At 48.4% G+C, this 12915-nt stretch overlaps 1 protein-coding gene across 7 annotated transcripts in view; it reads right to left on the reverse strand.

The window, feature by feature from the left end:
* The window catches only part of kiaa0825 (KIAA0825 ortholog), a 685054-nt gene that overhangs the window by 543259 nt on the left and 128880 nt on the right, over nt 1-12915 (reverse strand). For all 7 annotated transcript variants that reach the window (XM_072516291.1, XM_072516289.1, XM_072516290.1 and 4 more), the window contains 2 exons: nt 8205-8375; nt 2941-3032 (listed from right to left, as the gene is read on the reverse strand). In XM_072516291.1, the coding sequence (XP_072372392.1) occupies nt 2941-3032; nt 8205-8375 (263 nt within the window). The remainder of the gene's footprint in view (nt 1-2940; nt 3033-8204; nt 8376-12915) is intronic.

The following is a 12915-nucleotide window of genomic DNA, read 5'->3' on the forward strand; positions in this document are numbered from 1 at the left end:
GGCTTCCAGTGGAGTATTATAAGAAATGTAAGGACAAGTTGACGCCGCTGATGGTGGAGATGTTTGAGGAGGTGATAGGGAAGGGAGTGCTGCAGGCCTCAATCTCCTTGTTGCTGAAGAAAGATAAGGACCCGACGGAGTGTGGGTCGTACAGGGCTATATCGCTACTGAATGTGGATGCGAAGATATTAGCGAAGGTACTGGCAGCTAGGTTGGAGGGGTGCCTCCCAAAGGTGATACGGGAGGACCAGATGGGGTTCGTGAAAGGGAGGCAGCTATTCTCAAATATTAGGAGGGTGCTAAGTGTAGTCATGACGCTGGCTGAGGGGAAAGAGACAGAGGTGGGGGTGGCACTGGATGCGGAAACAGCATTTGATCGAGTAGAGTGGGGGTATTTGATTGCGGTTCTTGAGAGGTTCGGGATCGGGCCAAAATGCACGGAGTGGGGACAGCTATTATATAAGGAACCAAGGGCGAGTGTCCGCACAGACAATACGAGTTCGGGATACTTTGCTCTGCACCGGGGGACCAGGCAGGGGTGCCCCATGTCCCCTCTGTTATTTGCGTTAGCGATTGAGCCTTTGGCCAGCGTGCTGAGGAGCTCGGGATTGTGGAAGGGAATAGTACGGGGGGAAGGTGTCTGTTATGCGGATGATCTATTACTGTATGTATCAGAGCCTAGTGCGTCGATGGGGGGTATATTGGAGCTTCTCCGAACGTTTGGGTCCTCTTCGGAGTATAAATTAAACCTGGAAAAAAGTGATCACTTTGTGGTGTCCCGACCGGAGTGTGGGGCAGGTGTGGGAAGGCTGCCATTCCGCAGGGCTGCAACCTACTTTAGGTATTTGGGGGTGCAGGTGGCGCAGGACTGGGGGTGGGCTCCATCGGTACAATCTTACCAGCTTGGTGGGGAGGGTGAAAACGGGTTTGGCAAGGTGGGATGGTCTCCCTCTGTCATTGCAGGTTGGGAACAGGCGATTAAAATGAATGTGCTGCCGCGATTTTTGTTTTTATTTCAGTGCCTGCCAATCTTTTTGCCGAAGGCGTTTTTCAAGGAAGTGGATAAGCTGATCACCTCACTTATTTTGGTGGGGTGGGAGAAGTTCGGCAGGGGGGCTGGGCCTCCCGAATTTATTATACTACTATTGGGCGGCGAATGCCGAAAAGGTGAGGAGTTGGGTTGGAGTGGGGGGGGGTCCCAATGCGGTTAGAATGGAGGAGAGTTTGTGTAGGGGTTCAGGGCTGAGGGCATTGGCAACAGCGCCACTCCCAATGGCCCTGGGTAAATACTCGGAGTCTGGTGGCGGTGGCAATGCTGAAGATTTGGAGGCAGTTTAAGCTGGGGACGGGGTCAGGACAGATGCAGATTAGGGGGAAACCATAGGTTTGAGCCAGGAAGGTTGGACGGGAGGGTTTGGAGATGGGAGGAGAGGGGAGTCAGGTATTAAAAGACCTGTTCCTGAGAGACCACTTTCCGAGGCTGGAGAAGTTGGGGGAGAAACCTGGACTGGGCAGGGGAAGTGTTTAGTACCTGCAGCTCTGGGGCTTTGCCAGGAAGGAGGTTCAGAGCTTCCCAATAGCGCCGGCCCCCTCATTGTTGGAAGAGGTACTGACGGCAGGAGGTACAGGTTGGGCGGGGGGATAATTAAAGCCAAATGTGAGGAGGAATTGGGGGACGATCTGGAAGACGGTCTGTGGTGTGAAGTGCTCCAGAGGGTGAACGCCTCAACTTTGTGCATGGCGTTGGTGCTGATACAGCTGAAGGTCGTGTATAGGCTGCACTTCACAAGAGCAAGGATCAGCCAATTCTTCGAGGGGGTGGAGGATGTATGTGAGTGCTGTGGGAGGAGTTCTGAAAACCATGTTCGTATGTCTTGGTCCTGCCCAAAGCTGGAAAAGTATTGGAGGGAGGTTTTCAAGGTCATCTCGGGGTTAGTACACATGAGCTTGGAGCCAGGGCCCCAGAAGTCATTTTCAGTGTGTCAGACCGGTCCAGGCTGCAGGTGGGTGCGGGAGCAGATGTTTTAGCCTTCGCCTCACTGATTGCCCGGAGGCGATCCCTGTTAGGGTGGAGGTCAGCTTCTGGGCCTTGGCTTGGCGGGGTGAGCTACTGGAATTTCTGACTCTCGAGAAAGTGAAGTTTGCACATTCAAGAATTGGTTACATTGGTTACAATCGAACATTGGGTGGGTAGGGGTTATTGTTGGTTTTGAGTTCATAGTTTACTGGATGATTGTTAATTTTCTTTTGTTTTTTACTTGGAATGGACGGGTGATGGTCGGGTTTGTATATTGAAGGGAAGGACGCTGTTTGGGGGATTGGTATTGTGTTTGTTATTGTTGCTGTGGATTTGATGGCCCCAGATCCCCCGAAATTCTTTTATAATATTCCACCGGGAACCCGTCCGGTCTGGGGCCTTCCCTGCCTGCATTGCCCCCTTACCCTCCAACAACTCCACCAGTCCAATGGGAGCTCCCAGCCCCTCCTGCACCTTAAGGAACTCTAGCCCATCCAAGAAACGCCTCATTCCCTCCACCCCAGCCGGGGATTCCGACTCATATAGTCTCTTATAAAAGTCGCCAAACACCCCATTCACCTCCACCGGGTCCAATACCGTATTCCCCCTCCTATCCTTCACTTTTCCGATCTCCCTCGCGCCTTCTGCTTCCTCAATTGATGTGCCAACATCCTACTCGCCTTTTCCCTGTATTTAAAGACCACCCCCCCGAGCCCTCCTCAACTGGGTGGATGCCATAAATAATGGCATTTTATTAAAAAACACACTTTCTGCCACCATTCTTTTAAGACTGTAATTTGCAAAAAGTGAGACTGAAAACTGTTGGTTGCTTTCAGGCTGAAAGCTTCAAGATTTTAAGAATAAATAAATTAGAATAATCATTGGCATCAAACATTGAAAAATTAATACAAAGCTTAGATTACCTCGGTCACAAGTAGTAACTGTTCAGCATGGATATGAGCTCTGTTCATCTCTGATGGCACATCATTGTTTGGTAGGGTTTTCTTCAGCACTCCTAACAAAGAAAATACCATTGCACTGGTGTAAATATTGCCATGCGACAGGTCATGGATCTCATGCAATCTTGATAAATGACAAATAATATTTATTTTAGTCAAGAAAGAAAAGTATTTTGCTTTTGAGTTGAAACATTATCCAATAACTTTAAAGACTTTCCATTCAAAATAGTGTGATTGAGATTCTCTCTTGGACAAGGACTGACATCCTGGGTGCAAGATTTCAGTCAAAATTGTCCTAGGTTTCTGAATTCATAGAATTCCTACAGTGCAAGAGGAGGCCAATTGGCTCATCGAGTCTGCACCGACCCTTCGAATAAGCACTCTGCCCATTTAAGAGTGTCTACCCGTCCTATCCCCGTAATCCCATAACCTAACCTGCACATCCCTGGACATTGGGGGCAATTTAGCACGGCCAATCCACCTAACCCGCACATCTAATCTGTGGGAGGAAACCGGAGCACCCAGAGCAAACCCACGCAGAGACGGGGAGAATGTATAAAGTCCACAAGGTCACCCAAGGCCGGAATTGAACCTGCGTCCCTGGCGCTGTGAGGCAGCAGTGCTAACCACTGTGCCACCTTGCCATCCTTGTCAAAATTTGACAGTTTTCTTCAAGTTTCTTGCTCAAATCTATATGCATATTGTAACATCTACATTGAACCATCTCCAGGCAGTATTTTAGAACTTCATTTTTATTTGCATAAAAATATTTCTTGATATATTTAAGTGGTAACCTGATACAATTTATTAATACAGGTGAAAATAAGTTGAGCAGAAAAAATAAGAATTAATTATCAGTGCCTATTCCACCATTTCTGTGTAATTTGATTTTAAATAACTGAAAACATCTTTAAAAAAAAACGAGAGAATCATTTTCCAGTTTTAATGACATACAATAGTCAGTTTATTGCAAATTAAACATTCTACAATTATGCTGGGGTTTGGTGAAATGACATCTGGAATTCTGTGTGCAGTTGTTTTGGTCTCTATATTTAAGAAAGAATGCACTTGCATTCGAGACAGCAGAGGTTTACTAGATTGTTCCTGGGTTGAGAGGGTAGACCTATGATGAGATGCAGTGTAAATTGGCTTATATTCTCTGGAGTTTTGAAAAATGTTCGGTGATCTAATTGGAACATATAAGATTCTGACGAGACTTAAATGAGGTACACACTGCCAGGGAAAGGGTTGGCCCACTAAAGGACAGGTGAGGGAATCTATGTGTGGAGCCAGAGGAAATGGGCGAGGAACTGAATGAATACTTTGCATCAGTATTCACCAAAGAGAAGGAATTGGTGGATGTTGAGTCTGGAGAAGGGTGTGTAGATAGCCTGGGTCACATTGAGATCCAAAAAGACGAGGTGTTGGGCGTCTTGAAAAATATTACGGTGGATAAGTCCCCAGGGCCTGATGGGATCTACCCAAGAATACTGAAGGAGACTAGAGAGGAAATTGCTGAGGCCTTGACAGAAATCTTTGGATCCTCACTGTCTTCAGGTGATGTCCCGGAGGACTGGAGAATAGCCAATGTTGTTCCTTTGTTTAAGAAGGGTAGCAAGGATAATCTAGGGAACTACAGGCCAGTGAGCCTTACGTCAGTAGCAGGGAAATTACTGGAGAGAATTCTTCAAGATAGGATCTACTCCCATTTGGAAGCAAGGGGTCGTATTAGCGAGAGGCAGCAAGGTTTTGTGAAGGGGAGGTTGTGTCTCACTAACTTGATAAGAGTTTTTCGAGGAGGTCACAAAGATGATTGATGCAGGTAGGGCAGTGGATGTTGTCCGTATGGACTTCAGTAAGGCCTTGACAAGGTCCCTCATGGCAGACTGGTATAAAAGGTGAAGTCACACGGGATCAGAGGTGAGCTGGCAAGATGGATACAGAACTGGCTAGGTCAACGAAGGCAGAGAGTAGGAAGGGTGCTTTTCTGATTGGAGGGCTGTGACTAGTGGTGTTCCGCAGGGATCAGTGCTGGGACCTTTGCTGTTCATAGTATATATAAATGATTTGGAGGAAAATGTAACTGATCTGATTAGTAAGTTTGCGGACGACACAAAGGTTGGTGGAATTGCGGATAGCGATGAGGACTGTCAAGAGGATACAGCAGGATTTAGATCGTTTGGAGACTTGGGCGGCGAGATGGCAGATGGAGTTTAATCCGGACAAATGTGAGGTATAGCATTTTGGAAGGTCTAATACTGGTAGGGAATACACAGTGAATGGCAGATCCTTAAAGAGTATTGATAGTCAGAGAGATCTTGGTGTACAGGTCCACAGGTCACCAAAAGGGGCAACACAGGTGGAGAAGGTAGTCAAGCAGGCATACGGCATGCTTGCCTTCATTGGCCGGGGCATTGAGTATAAAATTGGCAAGTAATGTTGCAGCTGTATAGAACCTTAATTAGGCCACACTTGGAGGAGTGTGTTCAATTCTGGTCGCCACACTACCAGAAGGATGTGGGGGCTTTAGAGAGGGTGCAGAAGAGATTTACCAGGATGTTGCCTGGTATGGAGGGCATTAGCTATGAGGAGAGGTTGAATAAACTTGGTTTGTTCTCACTGGAACGAAGGAGGTTGAGGGCCGAACTGATAGAGGTCTATAAAATTAGGGGCATAGACAGAGTGGATAGCCAGAGACTTTTTCCCAGGGTAGAGGGGTCAATTACTCGGGGGCATCGGTTTAAGGTACGAGGGGCAAGGTTCAGAGGAGATGTACGAGGCAAGTTTTTTTACACAGAGGGTAGTGGGTACCTGGAACTCGCTGCCGGGGGTGGTGATGGAAGCAGGGACGACAGTAACGTTTAAGGGGCATCTTGACAAATACATGAATAGGATGGGAATAGAGGGATACGGACCCTGGAAGTGTCGAAGATTTTAGTTTAGACGGGCAGCATGGTCGGCGCAGGCTTGGGGGGCCGAAGGGCCTGTTCCTGTGCTGTACTTTTCTTTGTTCTTTGTTATTTCCATTGGTCGGGGAATCTAAAGCATGGGGGCACAGGCTCATGCTAAGGAGCTGATCATTTAGCAATAAATTATTTCACTCAAGGGTTATGAATCTTTGGAATTCTTTACCCCATGGGGTCATGGATGCTCCATTTAAGGCTAGGATAAACAGACTTTTAGTCTGTCATAAAGCAAGGGATATGAGTGACAGGTAAGAAAGTCGAATTGAAGCCTGAGATCAGCCAGGATCATGATGAACGGAGGAGCACGTTCGATGGATCATATGATCTCCTGCTCCTATTTCTTGTGTTTTTTTGCATTCTTGTGTGTTAATATTTAGAAATGTTTATAAAGTGCCTATTAGCATCCTTGCACCTAAAAAAGCCTTAAGATTAGGAGTCTTGATGTTTTGCAACGGATTATGTGACTTGGGGTGAATTAAGCTGGAGAAACTAGCAATCTCGCAGAACTTGTACCTCAGTATGTTTTTAATTGTACAATGCATTATTTTATTCAATAATGAAGCTGCAACAGACTACCAATATTTGTTGATATATGTAGACAGGAAGAGAAAGGATCTCTCCTCATTGCTTTCTGATGTATTTTACAGCAAAATCCAAAAAGAAAAATCCATCTCCATTAGGAGAAATTACAGTATATTTGGATAAGTTTCTTGCATATCTTTTAAATATGAACCAGCAATTAAATAATATTTTATAGGCTCCAACAGTTAGAAATTAAGAGTCAATCTCCTTTTATGTTGCCAACGAAGAAGGAAAAGACATTTCAACTTTGTGTGATGGTGTTAACCATTATGGACCACCTATGTATTCTGCTGTTATCCTTTCCTCTGAAGTTTGGGGCAAGGTTCATATCTCATCCTTTAAGAGAGCTAAGGAAGGGTGGTCATGTTGATTTTCAGAAAAACTGTGGGCAACAATTATTTTAAACTTTAGTCATTGTTCAAAATATATGCATCTAAACAAAGCTACCTTTTGCTTAACTGATTAAGTGACTTTAACGAGTGTGAAACAAAGGTGCATAGCCATACAATGGCTTGGAGTATGATTTCATATTCACTCACAATGCTACATTATAACATTACATTGGTGGCATGTTCCGCTGTTTACATAACAAGACAGGTCTTTTAACAAATGGTGGAGCTCATCATGGCTTCACCTAAATGGTATGGGAGGCACAGTAGCACAATGGTTAGCATTGTTGCTTCACAGCACGAGGGACCTGGGTTCAATTCCCGGCTTGGGTCACTGTCTGTGCGGAGTCTGCATATTCTCACTGTGTCTGCGTGGGTTTCCTCCAGGTGCTCCGGTTTCCTCCCACAAGTCCCGAAAGACGAGATTGTTAGGTGAATTGGACATTCTGAATTCTCCCTCAGTGTACCCGAACAGGTGCCGGAGATTGGCGACTAGGGGATTTTCACAGTAACTTCATTACAGTGTTTATGTAAGTCTACTTGTGACACCAATAAAGTTATTATTATTATGCAGGCAAATGTTGGCAATTTTACAATGTGTTTTTCAATTCACAAAGTCTGTCATGAGAAATATCAATATTTTGCAAATATTTGTGATGCATACAAATATGCACAAAACATATGCAAATCTGTAGTCTAGATACAAATCTAAATAGTTGGCAAGTGCAATTGTGTATGTAAATTATAACTGCATATTTGAGAAATGTAGCTTTGGAGGGAGGCACAATAGCAACTTTTAAGATGTATCTTGACAGGCACATGAACGGGCGGAGAATGGAGGGATACAGATTGTTTGGGCAATAAGTAGTAGGTCTAAATAAGGAATTTAGATCGGCGCAGGCTTGGTGGGCTGAAGGGCCTGTTCCTGTGATTTAATGTTCTTTGTTCAAAATTATGAAATAAGGCTGTGCCGGATTTCTTCCATCCTATGACAACCACTGTGATTTTAAAGTTACTTTCTGTGGGGGGTAATCAGTATAATGAAAAATGTTTATTCTTGTGCTGCAGAGCATAGTGGCACAACATATTTGAGCACTATTCCCATTTACAACGTAAAGGTAGAATGAAATTAGGTCACCCACCTGTGTCCATGTTGCACAAGACAGAGAAAATAGGGGGAAGCAAAGGAAACCATACTCCCAGAAAATATAAGTAAGGATGTTATAATTCCGTCACTGGAAATAGGGAAAACAAACCATTTTAAATCCATTAGACACTGCTAAGCTTTTACCTCGAACATTTCTGCCATGCTGTGTGGAAAAGCTTCCCAAAAAGACCTCTGAAGTTAGTTCATCCATTCGTTTTTCAAAATGAATAAGAATTTTCATCAGATGGGAAAGGCACCTAAGCTGATGCGCCATGAGACACACGTTCCTTACCTCCTTCGTCTGTTCTTCTGGAACTGGTCAAACAAAGAAAAGTAACGAAAATGTCAATCGGTAAATCATTACATTTAGAAAGAATAAATACAGCGTGAAAGTTACTGTTCACAATGTTATTGTGTGAGCACTAACACATTTTAAGAGACATTGACAATTTTATAATAACATTAAATAATGGAGACAATATTGAGATAAGTGTGTTAATACCGCTGACTGTAATCTCTCGCCTCTTCCTTCACACCTCCACATCCCCTTCCAAGTATCAATAAATATTTGAAAAAAAAGTGGGTATGGAGAAAGTGCAGGGAATTGGGGCAGATAATTCCAGTTTTTGAGATAACACTGGGGATTACGGATTGTTAATGGAAATGGAAGCTGATGCTCGATCAATAACTCCAGAAGCGAGATTGGATGACAATTGAAGGCTTTATTGGACTAGATGTTTCCCCCAGCAACGCAGGTACAGAATGCAGCTGCTAGGGAGACCCAGACTCTTATACTCCGCCTTACTGGGCGGAATCAGCAGGCAGGCTTCACCAATGATCTTCCTGTCTCAGGTACCTCCCTCACCAATGATCTTACAGCCTCAACCTAATACCGTAATACCCCTAATACAGACTACCACATTCACGCCCTGTAAAACAAAGAGAGTCCAGCGGATGTAGTGGTCTTGCGTCATACAGTGGTAGAGGTTATGGTGGTACCCGTTGGTGGTACAGTGTTTTGCCTTATTACATGTCACAACTATTTACAGTATTCATTTTATATGTACATATCAGGGTTTTGCCTTATTACATGTCACAACTATTTACAGTATTCATTTTACATGTACATATCAGGATGAAGCAATTAGTCGATCGGGGGCCCTGGTTGTCCTCATAGAATCATAGAATTTACAGTGCAGAAGGAGGCCATATAGCCCATCGAGTCTGCACCGGCTCTTGGAAAGAGCACCCTACCCAAGGTCAACACCTCCACCCTATCCCCATAACCCAGTAACCCCACCCAACTCTAAGGGCAATTTTGGACACTACGGGCAATTTTATCATGGCCAATCCACCTAAACTGCACATCTTTGGACTATGGGAGGAAACCGGAGCACCCAGAGGAAACCCACGCACACACGGGGAGGGTGTGCAGACTCCGCACAGATAGTGACCCAAGCCGGAATCGAACCTGGGACCCTGGAGCGGTAAAGCAATTGTGCTATCCACAATGCTACCGTGCTGCCCCCTCTGTGATTGTCGCAGTTTTGGCGGTGATGCAGGTGCCGGCTCGGGCATTTGTGACTCCGGGAACGTGACTTTGGCTTCTTCGGTAGCTTCATCACCCTTGGGTGGGACCAGTGGAAGAACCGATCCACCTGGAAAGGGGGCAGCCGTGGGGTGCGCCGGTGGGAGGGAGGGTGGGGTTGGTGGGGGGATCCAGTGGGCGGCAGGTCCCGCAGGGAGACCGTATCCTGCCGGCCGTCGGGGTACGCCACGTAGGCGTACTGAGGGTTAGCGTGAAGGAGGTGGACCCTCTCTACCAATGGGTCCGACTTGTGCACCCGCACGTGTTTGCGGAGCAGAATGGGTCCAGGATCTGCCAGCAAAGTTGGGAGCGAGGTCCCAGAGGAGGACTTCCTAGGGAAGACAAGGAGACGTTCATGAGGTGTTTCGTTTGGCATGGTACACAGCAGTGACCGGATGGTGTGGAGTGCATCGGGAAGGACCTCCTGCCAGCGGGAGACTGGGAGATTCCTGGACCGTACGGCCAGTAGGACGGTCTTCCAGACCGTTCCGTTCTCCCTCTCTACCTGTCCCGGGGGTGAGAACTGGTCGTCCTCCTCGAGGTGATGCCCTTGCTGAGCAGGAATTGACGCAGTTCGTTGCTCATAAAGGAGGATCCCCTATCGCTGTGTATGTAGGCGGTGAAACTGAACAGGATAAAGATACTGTGGAGGGCTTTTGTGACGGTGGCTGCGGTCATGTCGGGGCAGGGGATGGCAAATGGGAACCGGGGGTACTCGTCAATCACATTCAGGAAGTACGTGTTGCGGTCGGTGGAGGGGAAGGGCCTTTTAAAGTCCATACTGAGGCGTTCAAAGGGACGGGAAGCCTTTATCAGGTGCGCTTTCTCTAGTTTGTAGAAGTGCGGCTTGCACTCCGCACAGATTTGGCAGTTCCTCGAGGAAGTAGGGCAGGTTGCGGGTCTTGATAAAATGGAAGGATCGAGTGACCCCCGGGTGGCAGAGGTCCTCATGGAGGGCCCGGAGTCGGTCCACTTGTGCGTTGGCACATGTCCCACGGGATAGGACATCAGGAGGCTCGATTAGCTTCCCGGGACGATACAAGATCTCACAGTTGTAGGTGGAGAGCTTGATCCTCCACCGTAAGATCTTATCGTTTTTTATCTTGCCCCGCTGTGCATTATCGAACATGAAAGCTACCGACTGTTGGTCAGTGAGGAGCGTGAATCTCCTGCCGGCCAGGTAATGCCTCCAGTGCCAGACAGCTTCTACTATGGCCTGGGCCTCCTTTTCAACGGAGGAATGACGGATTTCTGAAGCATGGAGGGTGCGTGAGAAGAAGGCCACAGGCCTACCCGCTTGGTTGAGGGTGGCCGCCAGAGCTACGTCAGGTGCGTCGCTCTTGACTTGGAAGGGAAGGGATTCATCGATTGCGTGCATCGTGGCCTTTGCGATGTCCGCCTTTATGCGGCTGAAGGCCTGGCGGGCCTCTGCCGACAGGGGGAAAACTGAGGATTGGATTAGTGGGCCGGCCCACTGGGCGTAATATGAAAAAAATCCCATGCAGCGTTTCAGAGCCTTGGAGCAGTGGGAGAGGGGAAACTCCATGAGGGGGCGCATGCGTTCGGGATCTGGCCTATGACTCCATCATGCACTACGTAGCCGAGAATGGCTAGACGGTCGGTGCTGAACACGCATTTGTTCTTGTTGTAGGTCAAGTTAAGCGTTTTTGCGGTATGGAGGAATTTGTGGAGGTTGGTGTCATGGTTCTGCTGGTCGTGGCCGCAGATGATGACGTTGCCGAGGTACGGAAATGTGGCGCGCAAACTGTACCGGTCAACCATTCGGTCCATTTCCCTTTGGAAGACCGAGACTCCATTTGTGACACCGAAGGGAACCCTTAGGAAGTGGTAGAGCCGCCAATCTGCTTCGAATGCAGTGTACTTGCGGTCGTCCGGCCGGATGGGGAGCTGGTGGTAGGCAGATTTGAGGTCCACTGTGGAAAAGACCTTGTATTGTGCACTCTGGTTGACTAAACCAGATATGCGGGGGAGAGGGTACGCGTCGAGCTGCGTATACCTGTTGATGGTCTGACTATAATCGATGACCATCCTGTGCTTCTCCCCGGTCTTTACAACCACTACTTGAGCTCTCCAGGGGCTGTTGCTCGCCTCGATAACACCTTTCTTCGGTAGCCGCTGGACGTCCGACCTAATGAAGGTCCGGTCCTGGGCACTGTACTGTCTGCTCCTGGTGGCGACGGGTTTGCAATCCGAGGTGAGGTCCGCAAAAAGGGAAGGCGGGTCGACTCGAGGATCACGAGGCTGCAGACAGTGAGGGGGGGGTATAGGGCCACCAAATTTAAAGGTTAAGCTCTGGAGGTTGCATCGGAAGTCCAATCCCAGGAGCGTGGCAGCGCAGAGGTGAGGGAGGGCGTAGAGTCGGAAATTTTTTAATTCTCTTCCCTGGACCGTGAGGTTCGCAACGCAGAACCCCTTGATCTCTACAGAGTGAGACCCGGAGTCCAGGGAGATTTTTTGGTTCACTGCGTGTATGGGAAGAGAACAGCGCCTTACCGTGTTGGGATGTATGAAGCTCTCTATGCTCCCAGAGTCAATCAGACAGGATGTTTTGCGCCTGTTGATGAGCACGGTCATCGTCGCGGTCGAGAGTGTTCGGGGCCGAGACTGGTCCAGAGTCACCGAGGCGAGTCGTGGTAAAAGTTGAAGATTTTCCTCGGGCGGTGTGTGGTCATCCGAATCGGGGTCCTGAGACTCCAGCCATGCTGGCGGCGGCCACAGGTCGCACATGGCGGAGGGTGGGCAAAATGGCGGTGCCCACGCATCGCACGTGGTCCCCGAGGAACAAGATGGCGGTCCCGGAGCCCGCACATGGCTGGGGAAAATTAAGATGGCGGCACCCGCGGCCCGCACATGGCCCGTGGAGAGAGTTGTGGTGGCAGCCCCGGTTCGCCCCCGGAGACAGCCACGAAATGGCCCATTTTGCCACAACCTTTGCAGGTGGAGGAGCGGGCCAGGCACGCTACCGGGGGTGCTTGGCTTGCCCGCAAAAATAACAGCGGGGAACCCCCCCCGGGGTTGCCTGGTAGTCACGCGGCACAAGCTTGTGGGGGGATGGGGGATGCATCAGGGTCGGCCACGGGTGGGTTCTACGCTGCCCAAGGGGCTGCCGCGCGGTAGGGGGCATACGCGCGGGCGTTTCGGGAGGCCACATCCCGGGAGCTAGCAAGGGCCCGTGACTCCTTGAGGCCTAGTGTCCCTTTCTCCAGCAGCCGCTGGCGGATTTGGGAGGACAGCATACCTGCAACG

Source organism: Scyliorhinus torazame, chromosome 9 (assembly GCF_047496885.1).
Source record: "Scyliorhinus torazame isolate Kashiwa2021f chromosome 9, sScyTor2.1, whole genome shotgun sequence".
In the NCBI taxonomy this organism is placed as follows: Eukaryota; Metazoa; Chordata; class Chondrichthyes; order Carcharhiniformes; family Scyliorhinidae; genus Scyliorhinus; species Scyliorhinus torazame.